Source organism: Quercus suber, unplaced genomic scaffold, assembly GCF_002906115.3.
Source record: "Quercus suber isolate HL8 unplaced genomic scaffold, Cork oak 2.0 scaffold_238, whole genome shotgun sequence".
In the NCBI taxonomy this organism is placed as follows: Eukaryota; Viridiplantae; Streptophyta; class Magnoliopsida; order Fagales; family Fagaceae; genus Quercus; species Quercus suber.
In genome coordinates this window covers 281,135-297,156 of record NW_027069695.1, presented here as the reverse complement: position 1 = coordinate 297,156, position 16,022 = coordinate 281,135, and the positions used below count along the sequence as shown (strand labels likewise).

At 33.8% G+C, this 16,022-nt stretch overlaps 1 protein-coding gene across 1 annotated transcript; it reads left to right on the top strand.

The window, feature by feature from the left end:
* The first annotated feature begins 3,024 nt into the window (after window positions 1-3,024).
* LOC112015196 (putative dehydration-responsive element-binding protein 2H) lies at window positions 3,025-3,717 on the top strand. Its single transcript, XM_065780527.1, has one exon. It carries the CDS (start codon window positions 3,025-3,027, stop codon window positions 3,715-3,717), a length of 693 nt encoding a protein of 230 aa, XP_065636599.1.
* The last annotated feature ends 12,305 nt before the right edge of the window (window positions 3,718-16,022 follow it).

The following is a 16,022-nucleotide window of genomic DNA, read 5'->3' as shown; positions in this document are numbered from 1 at the left end:
CAAGGAGAAAAAGAAAGTTTAAAGAAATAGAAACTTACAAGAACTAAGATGTGTGTTAGTCCCTGAAACCCTTAGAAAGATTTTCGAGAATTTCTTAAAAAAAGGGTGTGGGAAGTTTAGTAACTTAGAGAGTTTTGTGAGTTTGAATGTTTGGGATCTTTGAAGAGCTTGAAGACTTGTGAAATAAGGGAAATGATTTCTTCGGGTGCTTTATATAGAGGGCGAGATTGAGTAGGAGTTATCCCGCTCAAAACCCAAGGAAAAATATCAACCATTAGATTAGCGCCTCACTGTTTAGGGAACATAATGCCACCTTGATTAATTAATGATGCCTTGCGGGCTCCGAAGCGTCAGTAGCAATTATGGGGCACGCAAAACGGCACTCCCACGTGTGCAAATCAAAGGGCAAAAAAATATTAACGCGTGAAAAATCAAAACCTCACTTTTCTTCTCGAATGAGAGGAAAAAAACTGGAGTTTTGAAGGGCTATTGTAGGGTTAAGGGCCCAGATTGTATATTGGGCCTTGGGCTTTGGCCGAGAGCATAGTAATCCAAGAACAAATTAATGGTGTTGGATGAGTCAAGTTTAGAATCTAATGAGTGAGATACAAAGGGGAGGGTGGTCTGAGGATGAATGTCTCCTCGGATAGGTTAAGCACGGTTCAAATGTGTATCCTAAGGTTCAAGGTAACCTTCTAAGAAGTTCCAATGAGAGGGACATGTGTCTCGAGTGTACCAGAAGGCTGTGAGCTTAGAAATATCTAAGGGAAAGTTGCTACCACCGCATTAAATACTCTGCAGCTAACTTTTTGGCTGCATAGAATTCGTTATAATCGTTGTCCAACTCATTAGGGTCTAGTTTTCTAACCCACTATCTACAAATTTATTGTTCTAGGCTCACTGGGCCAAGATCCCTTCATATTTTGGGCTTGGGCTCCAAAACGTGTCCTTACAGTACTATTTAAAACATTCAATTAAAAAAAATATATCTTTTAATGTATTTTCTTTCAAATAAAAAGTACAAGTTTTCACAACAATCCTAATATACACTCTAATAAAATAATATAATAGGAGAGGATTAATTTTTTAGATAAAGTAGAGGGCAATTTAGAGAGCAACCAAGATTGTGTTTATTAACTTGTAAAAAATATCATATTTTAAAATATCTCTCTATTATAATTAGCAAGGATACTAATAACATGAACATATCAAGTTTTATACTCGTACATGAGTAATTAATTATTCACTTTATTATCAATTCAAGCCTCAATGGGATTTACTTACTAAGAAAGAGAAAGTCTATGAACACAACTTTTGTCTTAACCCACAACTCTACTGTGATTGACTATAAATGGTGAAAAAAAAAAAGCAATAGACTTACGTAAAAGTGATAAACAAACACTCACAATTGATTACTTCAAAATTATGACAACAATTATTATGACGAAAGTTGTGGCCGTAGAATGACAAATTTTTTATTAAAAAAAAAAAAAAGCCTCAATAGGATTTGACTTATTTTATCATAGTATTTTAAGTGTATACATAATTAAATTTAATTTAATTATCCTTAGAAATAATAACATTTTCTATGTTTTATTACTTTTTTTTTTTTTTGAAGAGGAAAACATCCTCAAATTCCATTAGATAGAATTAGAATCGAAGTACAATGCCTCCATAGCAGGGGGAGGGAAATCTTCAATCCATACAACTTCATCTATAATATCTTTGGCGTATCTAGCTAGTGCATGGGCACTAATTATATATATATATATATATATGTTTTACTCTATCTTTTTTTGTTCCCTCAACCTAGATCAATTCATTCCTTTTTATGGGTACAATAATAGTATATAAGAAAATCTATTACCAAAATAATGAGTAATTTATTAATTTTTAAGGTAGTTTATTTTAGGTAAAATTACAATGATCATTTATTTCAACTATTTTGATTATTTTCATAGTTAGGTGATGTCCATATTATATATTGTGGTCCTAAATTTATAAAATTCTAACTTGTTATCATAATTTATTTGGAATGTCATGTCTAAATAAATATAGAATAAGCTTTCTTTTAAAAAAAAAAAAAAAGGAAAAAAAGAAAAAGAAGAAGAAGGAAGTTTTTGTTTACGTTTTGGTTTTAGTTGTAAAAAATACACTATAGGCGGACTGGACATTACATAAAAGAAACTGGAAAAGAAACAAAAACTCTAAGATTTCTCTCTAACTAAAAGTTTTTCCTTGTCCGTTTAGGTTTTGAAATTTACTTAGCAAAATAAACGGTCCAAAAAGCGCCACGCCATATAGAAAACTCTAATATCTCTCTCCTTAAGCCCACACGAACTGACAACTAGGGAAGACTATAAATACGCCTCACTTCTCACTCTCACTCCTCACGCGCGCTCTCTCTCTCTCTCTAAAAGCTCAAGCTTTCTCTCCAAGAATCCAAAACAATAGCTCTCTCTCTCTCTGACTCATAAATCAAACCTCACTCAACGCAAGAAAGAAAGACTACAAGTTTACAATCATTGCCATTGGGGTTTCACTCTTCTATGACTAACAGAGGTTCGTTAATTTTTTGAAAAAAATTCTACTCTTTTTTTTTTTTTTGAATTTCTTTTGTTCTATATTTTATTTTTGGTTTTCTTTATATTTCTTGTTTGAATTTCTTTTTTTTTTTTTTTTTTTGAATTTCTTTTGTTCTATATTTTATTTTTGGGTTTTCTTTATATTTCTTCTTTGAATTTTTCTGGGGTTTGTTGCAAAAAGGTTTTGTGATTTTTCCAGTTTGGGAAATTCAAATATTGTTAAGGGTTTCAGGGGTTTTGTTGAATCTCTAAGAGGTTGGGCTATTATTAAACAATTTCTGATTTTTAAAATTTCCTTTTTCTGTTTTGGGTTTTCCTGGGGGTTTGTTGCAAAAGGGTTTATGTGATTTTTCTCTTTGGGAAATCCAACATTGTTATCTGAATCTCTCTGTTTTTCGTTGAACAGAGCGATCATTGGAATTTTCTGGAAAAGTCTCACATGGGTTATCTTGATCAAGGTGTGCCCATGGAATCTTCAAAGAAGAGGAAGACTAGAGGCGATGGATTTTCTGTGGCTGAGACATTGGCCAAGTGGAGAGACCATAATGCCCAGCTGCTTGAGTCTTCTGGTGATGATGTGAAACGTGCTCGTAAACTTTCCTACAAAGGGCCAAAGAAGGGGTGCATGAAAGGAAAAGGAAGGGCTGAGAATTTACAGTGTAATTACAGGGGGGTTAGGCAAAGGACCTTGGGCAAATGGGTTGCGGAGATTTGCGAACCAAATAGGGAGAAGAAGCTCTGGCTTGGGACATTTGATACTGCTGACGATGCCGCCTCTGCTTATGATGAAGCAGCAAGAGCAATGTATGCTGCCGCGGCTAGACTCAACTTTCCAGAGTCTGTTTCCACTATGTCGGGTCCTACTCCTGCGGGATATGAGGCTTCTGTTGGTGAAAGTACAAGTAGTTTGGTAAAGGATGAATCTACTGATAATGGACAGGAGGAATTGCTGGCTTTTTTTGAAAATGAGTTATTTGATGTGGCGGAACTTATGGCACTATTAGAAAATAATCTTGACTTCACAGATTCAGTACTGGATTTTGGTTTTGATGTGAATCAACTTGGATTCCCTGACACTGAAGCTGACTTGCCAAGTTTGGTGGACACTGAAGGAAGGGATGAGCCTATGTGACAAACTACTCTGTGGATAATGGACTTCTCTGTATATGAATATTTTGATGTGGGATGACTTGGGATAGGGAATTTAGTTTGTTGACTTCATGTAAATGAAAACAAAGTTTTGATCATTATTTGTATTACTTATTGAAAAGTTTTGGTAGGGTATTTGTATTTTCTTAACGTTTCTGGTTCAATATAATTGTTCATTTTACAATCTCCTCATTTTTTTTTTTACCTCACTGTTCTTTGTTTTTTTCCTCAACTGATAGGTTGCTCTATATTTCTATAACTGCCTGTTAATGTTTCTATAATTGCTATATGGTAGAGGTAGTGTTAACTCTGAATACACATTCCTATGGTTGGTGATGCTGTCAAGATCAGTTATTTTTTATAAGTTTTTTGCTTTTTACAAATGGTACATTCTTGAATTTTGATTGTTAGTGTTTTGAACATGTCCCTCACATCTGGAATATTCATTAACTGCATTTGAATCAAAAGCTAAGTGAGAGGATAAACAGAGGAATTGAACTGGGATGGCCTTGAACTAGGAGATTAGTATTGAAAATGTGTCAATTAGTCTATTTAGGGGCTACTGTCAAGTAAATGAGATTGAGGGTTCGTTGTGGATGCTTCGAGGTATGGCTCAAAAGATGCTAAGAGCTTTGTATTGCTTGTATATTATCGTTTAAGATTGGGAGGAGCCATACTCTGGCCTCAATTTTTCTTCTTTTTGGCAAAATAAACAAATCACTGTTTAGTATGTTTGTTGCTTGATTGATGAGCTGATAGAACAATATGAGTTGCTGGTTGGTAAAATTAGCGAAAGTACCTTATTTGGTGTATTTATTTGTTTTCTATGAATACAGTCAGACATGAATTTTCTTATATGTGTGTGTGTGTGTGTGTGCACACATGTGTTTCTTTTAGACATGAATTCATTTCTTTTGAGTCAGATCACATACCCACAAATTCTATAACCCATAGTTTAATGTGGTATTGTTCACCTGCTATGCTAAAGTTGCTTTCTAAGCCAGGAGCATAAGTTTTTAAGTAACTTTGTGATCATATGTTGAATTCATTTCCGTCGTGCTTATTCCTCCAATCTAGGATTGATGTTTTGAATTCTGTAGTTAACTGCGCAAATAACTTTGTAGTTGTGCTAGCTTTCCTTGTAAAATAAATGTTCTTTACCAGCATCAAAGCTTTTGCAAGAACAAGGTAAGCCTTCAATACTTGGCTTGCCAAGTTCATTCTCCTATAGAAGCTAAGACTAGAATACCTATTAAGAGAATTTCACCAGCACAAATGGAAGAGAGGAAGAAAAAGGGACTCTGCTATAACTTTGATGATAAATGGGCACCAGGTGATAAGTTTAACAGTGCTAAGCTATTTTTGTTAGAAGGTGTAGAGATAGTTTCTGCAGATTACTGAAATGAAGAAGATGGTATGGAGGGTGTCATTAAGTCTCAGGATGAGGGAATAGAAGAGGCTGAGATTACTCTATATGCACTTGTTGGTAGTCCCACTCCAGGCACAATAAAGGTTAATGGCATGATTATGGGAGAACGGTTGATCATTATCTTAGATTCTGGTAGTACTCATAATTTCATTGATGCTGCTTTGTTACTTAAATTATCAAAACACAAGGAGTATGTAGAGATGTGGCAATACAGGTGCAAGGTTATACTTTTATGGTGCAATTACATGTGTTGCCCTTAGGAGTTTGTGAAGTGGTTTTAGGAACTTATTGGCTCAGTACATTAGGAGTAATCAATTGGGATTTTAAGCTCTTGACCATGAAATTTCATCATTGTCAGAAATAGGTTCTGTCAGAAATAGTTAAGAGTCCATTTGCTTCTCTTGTCCTATTGGTGAGGAAGGTAGATGGATCCTAGAGAATGTATATCGATCATAGAGCTTTAAACCAAGCTACCATTAAAGACAAGTACCCTTATCTCTGTTATTGATGAATTGTTGGATGAACTTCACGGGGCTTGTCTCTTTCTAAATTAGACTTGAGGTTAGGATATCATCAAATTAGAATGTGGGAGCAAGACATCCCTAAAACAGATTTTCGAACACATGAAGGCCACTATGAATTTTTAGTGATGCCATTTGGGTTAACAAATGCCCCCTCAACATTTCAATCTTTAATGAATGAGGTGTTTAAGCGATTTTTCTTAGAAAGTTTGTTTTGGTTTTCTTTGATGATATTCTAGTTTACAGTAGATCTTTGCCTAGCCATGTGGAGCATCTTAGAACTGTCTTGGGGTTATTAGCTAAACAACATTTATATGCCAAGAAATCCAAATGTATGTTTGCTTGTGAGGAAGTGGAGTATTTGGGGCATCGCATCTCAACAGTGGCCTGTCCTTAACGATGTCAAGCCTTAAGGGGATTTCTGGGTCTCACTGGTTACTACAAGAAATTTGTTAAAGGTTATGGTCAGATAGCTACACCCTTGATTGCTCTTTTGAATAAAAACTCTTTTGTCTGGTCTGACCTTGCTGCTCAGGCTTTCCAACAGCTCAAGCTTGCTATTTCTAATCCTCCAGTGTTAGCACTTTCAAAATTTTCCAAGACTTTCACTGTGGAATGGGTTTGGTCTTGGTGTTGTCCTAATGCAAGATCAAAAGCCTATTGCATTTCAAAGGTAGAACTTTGGTTCTTTCTACTTATGAAAAGGAGTTCCTTGCTGTGGTGGTAGCTGTTCAAAAGTGGAGGCACTACTTGGTGGGTAAACCTTTTGTTATAGAAACTGATCAGCAGAGTCTTAAATACTTGCTGGATCAAAGAGTGCGTACTAGAGCTCAACAAAGGTGGATTACTAAGCTCCTTGGTTACAATTTTTTGGTTGAGTATAAGAAGGGTAAGGAAAATGTGGTAGTAGATGCTTTGTCAAGACAAGGGGAAGAGTCCAAGGATGTTTCTACTGCTGATTTGTTTTCTGCAGAGGGTGATGAGAGTATTTCGAGTACAATGAGCCGAAGACGTAAGATCTTAGGAATTTAAGAATTTTAATTTGCAATGACATATTTGAAAAAAAATGGGTAATTAAAATAGTATCTTATATATGTCAATGATTGCTCTACAGGGTGTTCCCAGCAGAGGCTTGTGATGATCTTGGAGGAGAATTTCGTGAACCCGATTATCAAAAAGGAGTTTACTAAAAATCCGATTCACAAAGGGAAGTTTGTGATGCTAATATATAAGGGTCATCTTCTATTTTCCCTTCTTGGTTTTGCTGTTGATGTTTTTCATTTGCTTATGTTGTGAAAAACTATAACTTGGCAGTGTATGTAACTATGAATAATGATGCACTCGTCTTACAAGCTAATTATGTAACTTTCTTTCAGCAGAATAATATCATGGATGAGTCAAACGAACATTTTGGTGAGTTAGTAGTAATGGGAAATCTAGTTATAGATTGTTATTATGCATTGAAAAGATTTGCCTATGCTTGCCTATTTTGATAAACATGAATTTTCAGTTTTAAGTTTTAGATATTAGAGACTGCCAAGAAGTTCTAGTCCTATGATGCAATTTTGTTTGCTTGCGAAGGCACCATACCATAGAAATTAAAGCTTCCAAGATCCAGAATTTGATGCACATTGAAATTTTGAATGATATCTGAATTGTCCATTACCTATTTACCTTAGAAAAAATGTACAAATTCAAACCAAAGGAGAGCAGCATCAAAGAAGTAATAACCTAATTCCTACTATTTCTTTCTTAGGGTAACCCAATTCGTCTGCATAATCAGTATGTGATCCAAGATTAAGACAAGAAATTGGAGCTGAATTTATAAAACCCCTGCTTATTAAAAAATTTGAAATAGTGAGATTCAAATCATATACCAAAATATATAAATACTACGAAGTTTTAAGAATTTCTACAGAATTAGAAGTTGCTTTGGGACAGAAGAGCTCCAATAATGATGATGACATAGTAGAACTCAGACACTTAAGTTCAATCAGAAGAGAGTAATTTAACAACTATATTTTCATAGACTGAATCTACAAACAATGTTACTGTTCACTGCCTTCAGTTACCCCCTCCAAAATCATATACTGCAAAGCTATGGAGTACTTTGCAGTTCTGATATTCACTGAGCTGCCACTGCCTGAACTGCTATTGATTTTCAAAATAGACGATCCTAAGCAACCACCTGGAGCACAACATCCCAATACAAATCATGTAATTTACAATGAGATTCAAAAAACAGCACAAAAGTGCACATAACCAGAGAGAAATAGACAATCAGGCAATTATCTTTCATGACCAAAAATGGTCATGACAACCAACCAACCTTTAATCGTAAAAATAGTTGGAACCCATAGAATTTAAGAAACAAATATTGTTAGTACTTCTCCTAAAAGAATATTAAGCTAATCACTTGAATGGGAATGTCAACCTGCTCACTCACTTAGCATGATTAACTGGGTTGTGACATAAAGCTAGAGTCTCTTCCACGATGATTATTCTATTTCAGTTGTTTTTATCATCTGAATTTCCTTTTCCTACGCCCAACCACTTTGTTGATGAGTTGTGAATTCCTATTTGAGATATGAGTTTGAGTCGGCTTGCTGAGATCTTGAGGTCATGATTATTCATTTTTATATAGGCCTCCTGTTACCTACAGACCAGAGATTAGGCAGTCAGAATAATATCTATCAGATTTGGAGACTTTCCATCATGAACCATTGGATTTCTATGGTTCCAAAGAGACCATATAATGGTGAAAAGGGATTGGAGATACGAGTTCTTCTCTTGATTAACTTATTAAATCTTTTCTTATGATGCAGGTAGAAAGCCATTGAATGGCGAGGGCTTAGTTTAAACTTAAGGTATAGATTGAGAGATGAGAACCATGCCATACAACTCTTGTGAAACCTATCAAACTAATCAACTATGAAGATAGTTGTGATACAAAACCCTTTAGGTCTATGTATATTTTCTTGTATCCGAGCTCCTCCCTCCTAGTAGCAACAAGTTGCACCAATTGCTTCTCTTCAATGGCTTTCGGTTTTGCAAGTCTAGATGTTGACTATAAATCCAATCTTTTGTATTCTTTAAAGCCTCTTGAAGGTTCGGAATTGCCTTTGTGGTTTCCAACACTAATCCAATACACACAAAGGAATCAAGATGTTTGGACGGGTTCTCCTTCAAAGGGTAAGTTAATTTGGAAGGGTGAAGGTACGGAGGCTACAAAGATTTTTCTCTGAAGGGGATATGATAGTCTCAGCTTTCTCTCTATAGTTTTAGGGTTAATCACGGATATATTAGTCACAATTGAGGCTTGATTGGCTATAAATACAATAAAAAAATAACCAAAGTTATTCTCTAGTGAAAATTCACTAGAACCAAATTCAGACCCCTTTCAAGCAAATATTTTTGGGTAATTATTTTTTGAAATCTGTTGAACTCGCCTAACATGAGATTCTCGCTCAAGTGAAAATCTTACTATTGCACTTTATACACTCATCTTACTTGATCTTCTTTGACACAATGCAATTACAACTGAATTAAATTTCAATGTATATTGAATAATATGATTAGAAATGAATTATTTGACACAAAATTTATCCTAACAAAATTTATTATAAAATGACTTTTTTTTTTTTGGAGAAACTATTATAAAATGACTAGATACCAAATGCAATTACTGTCACGTCAATAATATTATAAATAATTTTCCTACTTTTTTCTTACACGTGTTTAAAAGGTGATACTTCAGTTTGTAAAGCATATATGATAAAAATTGTAGTGCCTATTATTCTAAAATAATGGGTATTAGATTTTTTTTTTTTTAGAAACAACAATGGATATTAGAATTGAGGGTATAAAACTTGAATTTTACACCACATTTTTATAAATTTAATCTCTTCAATATATATATATATATATTATCTATAAGACCAAGACATCACTTTTATTTCCCTAGTAATTTAGAATTTGGACATCAAAGTCATTCCCCCAAATAAGTAAATACTAGTTCTATATATTTTGCTTTGTGAGTATTTTTTTAAAAAAAGAAAAAATCAGTTCATCTTATTAAAGGAGATTGTAGTACAGAAAAAATCAGTTCATCTTATTTTGCTTTGTAAATCAACCTGTAGTACAGAATTAACATCTTATGGAAGATAATATCTTCCATCCAAACTAATAGGCTGGGACATAAAATAGCTCTACGTGCCAGTGCGTTCCATCTAAGGACAATTTTTGAGTCTCTAACTTGTAGGCTTGTAGTTGAGTCCAAAGTTGGGCAAATAAAATCTGAATGGTATAAATTATCACACACTTGGATTCATTGTCTCCTGACTCTAGAGTCTCACCATAGTCGCACGGAAGTGGAACCATTTGATTTGAATAGATTAGTCTGTATTTTGTTTTGGAATGTACCTTGGTACACTCATATTTTTCAAATGATGTAAAGAAATATTCTCATTTAGATGTATTCCATTTTACTTAACCAATTATATTACCTATCAAAAGAAAAATCTCATTCAGATACTAAAAAAAATTTATTTAAATAAAGTAATAAAAAAAGAAAGAAAAGTGAAAACATGGGAACATGATCTCTCTATTTTATATATTGTCAATATTGTTTATTTCATGATCAGGGATGGAACTATTCAAGGACAAAGGGGGGCCATTGCCCCACCCACCCCCCCCCCCCCACCCCAACCTTTGAAAAAAAAAAATCTTAGTATGTGTATAAACAAAAAGAATTTTAATTCTAGCTCTTAAATTTATATACTTGGCCCCCCTCCCCAAATTTAGAAATTGACTCTAGAAATCCAACAAATAGATAACAAGCAAAATCTATATAAAAAAAAATGCACATATTTAGATAATAAGAAAAATCTTTGGACAAATCATAAATCCAATCTAAACAAAAACAATAACAAAAAATTAATTACAAATTCTAGCAAAAAAAAAAAAAAAAATCTCAAAAACCCTATAACTTTTATCCAATTTCTCCCTCTCTCTTGAGAGCTCTATGCCCCTCTCAAATGACTCCACTCTCATAGCCATAAAAACAACTCCTATACCACATATTGATTGCTTCATCCACACATTAATTAGACTTTGAAAATATTAAGACGTGTCAATTGACTTGCAAAACTCTTGATTATAAAATCCTACTATTAATTTTTTTCAAAAGAAAAAATACAAATAATAATTAATAAATTAATATTAATAATGCAACTTTGTCAACCTCTAGTATTGATATTCCAATTTTTTTTTTTTAAATCTAAGAACAAAGAACTTTGGCCCCCCCCCCCCTAAGTTTGAATCCTGGTTCTATCCCTGTTAATGATTCATATTAATTTATTTATTTTATCTAATACTTTATAGATTATCATGTTGTTTAATTGATGTGTTAGTCTATACACCTTTCAACAAAAATAACAAGAAGTTTTTAATTCCCAACCCTTTGGGGTCGATTATGAATTCTCAACAAATTAAATTAGTTGAAGTCGGTCACCTGTAAGGGTGCAACCTAGTTGTTGGAAATTTTGGATGAGTTGTAGACTCAAACATTGTGAGTTCAATCCCAATAAAGAGTTCCCTTGAACTCCTAATATATGGTTCTGGTGAGTAAGGTCGTGTATTTGTGTTTGCTGCTTAGGGGAAGGTCCAAAGGGCCCTACCTTGGTGAAGTTCTTCATCATAAAAAATTAGGGTCAGTCGTATATATTATTTTCTTTCATTTTATTTTATTTGCAACTATATTTTCTATTACTTATCTACTTGATAAGTTTATTTTTTTCTTAATCCTACCAATGTAATTTTGAATTTTTGTCTAAGTTGTTTCATTTCCCCAACTTGGACTTATTCATTCTTTCTTATTGGTGTACTCGCCTTTGAAAGTTTGTATACCTTTAAATTTGTAAATTTTAATTTGAAACATAGTTAGTAATATATGACACTTGTATAATGCAATAAATATAGACGTGTATAAATTTGACATCTTTCAACAAAAGTACATATAAAAAATTCAGCATAAAAATACAGAAATACAGAAATAACAGTACATATATGTATTTAATAACAGTACGTTTATTATTAAAAATTTACCATAAAAAATATTGAAACATTTTTCATATACTTTTTTTATTAGATAAATACAATAATATTTGTATTATGTTTAATAGAAGCTTCTCAACAATCTGATTTGAAATAATCTAATTACTTAATAAAGAAAACTAATTCAATAATAATTAATAATTCTACAATAACAATGAAATGAATAAATTAATTAATAGTGTTTGGTATGATGTGAAAAATAAGAAATAAAATGTATGGTGAGTTACAAAATAGTGTATTAAAATAGATAAAATAGATTTAATAATTGCTAAAAACTAAAAATTTTAACTAGCAACTAGGTTAGCTTCAAATTGGCTTTGCTTTAGATTTTTACCATCCTCTCTATCCCATTTTTCGTAAGAGATTGTTTCAAGTACAGTTTATATCAGAAATTGAATTTATAAATTGAAATAAAGGCGTTTGATTTGTGTCATTGGTATCAAACGTGCAAGTATGCACAATTTTTAATTTATTACATTAGTACGAAAAGTATTATATATGTTGCGCATGTATATTAACTAACTAGGATTTGAATTATAAAATAAAAGAAATAGAGAGGTGTGGACAATTCAATAGTTTAAATCTCTTCATTTTTCTTTTAAGAGAGTTTTAACTTATGACAGTATAGGTAAGGATTGAATCTCAAATTTCTTATTTAACAATCAGAAATTTTACCAATTGAGTTAATTCTCTTTTTTATTCATTCTTAAAGCATCCACATTAGTAGAGCTATTTTTTTTTAGCTATTTAGTACCACAAAAAGCTATTTTATCTATTTTATGTACTCACTTTACAAAACATCCAATATTAGTGGATTTATTTTATCTTTCAATATAATAAAATAATATATCCACCACAATAAAATAAATATCCATTACAATAAAATAATATATCCACTACAATAAACAACAATCATAACCACCATAATTGTTACTGGTTCCACCTCTGCCGCCGCCGCCACCGCCGCCAATTCCCTGCAAATTTATACTACAATAAATTAGAAACCAAAAAAATGTAGCCTTTCTTGCACACAGAAAATTCTCAAACTAACATTTACACCAATTTGTTAGAAACAAAAATAAAAACTTCCTTGCAATCAGAAAATTCTCAAAACAATTTCCAACATGACATTTAGCATCAACAAACAGAAATCGATGAGGAGCAAAAACAAAATTTTATCTTTGAAACTCACCTATAAATCACTTGTAAATCAGCAAGCAAGCTTTGAAACAATTTGGTTACCCAAACAGAGTAGAGAGGTCGAGATGGGTTAGCGTAGATAAGCATGGGTCGGTGGCGATGACTGATTGAAGTGTGGGTCGACGACGATGCGTTTGTGGTGGATGGGCTCGTGTAGACCAGCGTGGAGGAAGAGAGAAGCAGATGGAGAGGGAGTGAGGAGAGAGACACGAAGAAACAAACGAAACATAGGAAGAAGAAAAATAAGAATAAAAATTAGTATAATAATCAAAAGCAGTGTGAACGCACAATTTTATTTTATTTTATTTTATTTTATTTTAACTTTTAGCTACCATGCATAGTCATCTATAGTGCACAGTCAAAGGTAGCTGTACACTGTAGCTATGAAGCCAAAAAATATAGTTTTGGCTTCACTATTGTAGGGCACATTTTGGTATTTTGTGGTGCTAAAAATAGCAATATAGCTATTTAGCTCCACTAATGTGGATACTTTAAGGAGTTTCCTCTTTCCTCTCACAGCACAGGATAGGAGGTGTGAACAATTCAATACATCGAAAAAAAGAGAATTTAAACTCTTGAAGTTAGTTTTCAAAATGAGAAATGATATGTCTACAACATTTTTAAAACAAATCATAAGTGGCAGATTGTTACTGATTATTATTATTGAGGCAAAAAAGTAATCATAGTGTTGAGTTCAAATTTGAACCAATAACAACTAATTACCTATGATTTGTTGTGAAAATATTATAAAAATACTGTGGATGTAGCACCTTTTTTGAAAAGAATGCGTAAATGCACTTTTAGTCCTTACATTTTGGCCTTTTTCCATTTTAGTCCATACATTTTCATTTCACTATTTTTAGTCCCTAAACCAATTAACGCGTGTTATTTTACTCATTTCTATCAGTTAACAGACGGAAATAACTGAGGTGGCTAACAGAGGGATTAAAATATTAATAAAAATCCAACAAGTTGGAGAGCTGGTATCTCCAAACAGTTGAGGTGGCTAACGGAAATAGCCTAGTGAACAAGTAGGTAGGAGAGCTGGTATCTCCAAACAGTGTAGGGCCTATGGTAAACTATGACACAATAAAAGAAGTTGCAAATGTGAGATTGGAGGAAACACTTCCCTACTAGGCACCATAAACAAAACCAGTGCAGCCAATAAGGTAACATTCTACCATATCTGTCAAGTAAATGTGTGAGAGTTTTTACATATTACATGTCAATAAATGTGGATTTCTTGTTTATAGACTAGTAGATACAGAAACTCTTCCAAAATCAATCAGCCAACAGGACAAGCTCAAGCTCAACCAAGCTCAACCGCCCCATTTGCACCACCCTAGCCATCTGTATCATCCCAATCCAACATGCACAACTTCACTCCTGGTGCACCAACTTAGCCATGGACAAGCTCTCCCATTCCATTTCCATCATTCTAGTCTAGCATGCATAGCTTCACTCCTTGTGCATTTCCTCAGCCATGGACAAGCTCTTCCAGGCCAAGTGTACCATACCAAACCAGCATGCACTTCTCATCCAGCCCAAGTGCCCCATACCAAACCAGCATGCACTTTTCATCTAGCCCAAGTGCACCATACCAGTACACCATGCATAGCTCTGCCACACCTTTTCCACCACCCCAGTCCAGCATGCATAGCTCCAATCCAAGTGCACACCAGACCCCCACAAGATCATCCAATCCAGTTCAGGCCAGCAAAAGCTCATTCTTTCAGGCTTATGAAGTTCAGTCCAACTCTAATCCAATTGCACCACACAACTTAGGCAGCAGTCCAACTCTAAGACTGAGGAGGAAAATGATGGTCACATCAGGGACCCTAAATGCTTCCAAGAATGCATTTAGATACATGGGGGCTATCAAGTTTGCTAGGAGTCAGTCATCAAGGCATGCTCAAAAAAAAAAAAAATGAATAGCTTGTTGTTTTATATCTTTTGATGAATGACTTGTATTTTGTATAATTATAGCCAAGCCCTTATTTTGTATAATTGGTATTATTTAAACAATGCCCTACTGTTTGGGTTAAGATTGGCAGTTGAACAATGCCCTTTTGTTATTTAAATATACTTTTGCTTTTTTTAATGATAACTATGAAGATGTTTAGGTTAAGTTTGGCAGTATGTTAATTAAAATGTTTGGATTTCAAGATTGAGTTTATTATTTCCTTCTGTTTTGTTTTATATGTGTAGTATAGTGCTTTCTTGGAATATGTTATCTATTAATATCAGTTTTATTTGTTGCATGCACTTGGAAATCTGCTACTTGGTTCAACAGGGACATTTCCCTACAACATGGTTCAACAGGGACTATGTTACACAGCTAATACCAATCCTGCTATTTCCAATCCTCACATCCACACATTGAATGAGAAAGATATTCATTTATTTCTCAATAGAAAGAGTACAAAATAAGCAGCAAGTGTGTCATTGCTAATAACTAATCCTACCAAAATAGAGCACACTACCAACCCTCCATACATAAACACTGTAACCCTACATGCACTACCAACCACAACAACCCACACAAGTTATTTCCACCCCCTACTTAAGCAAACATAGAACTGCAAATATCACCACTAACAATGCCACAACTACGACTAAAAACTTCTCTCTCTTCTTGTAGCCTGTAAGCTCAGCCTCAAGTTTGATGATCCTTTGCCTTTGCTATGGGATAAGCACCTTACCACGTTCACATATCTCATCATCATGCCATTGGAAGAACCTACACTTTCGCCCCACCTAAAACATAGATAATGCTCTGAAAAATGAAAAATGGAAATCCATAAATTATCGTAGCAACAAATTGAAACAACATACTGAAATTAACTAAAATCCACTCAAACAATTTACTGAAATTGACAGACCCAATAGTTTGGACAACCATAGAACCTTTTGCCAGGGTTGTCTTTAGTCTATGCCACAACTAGGACAGGTTTTTTATTACAGTAGCAGATCATTGGTGCTCTCCTCCTCACGCTGGAACTTGTTGAAGAGCTTGCTTCCATT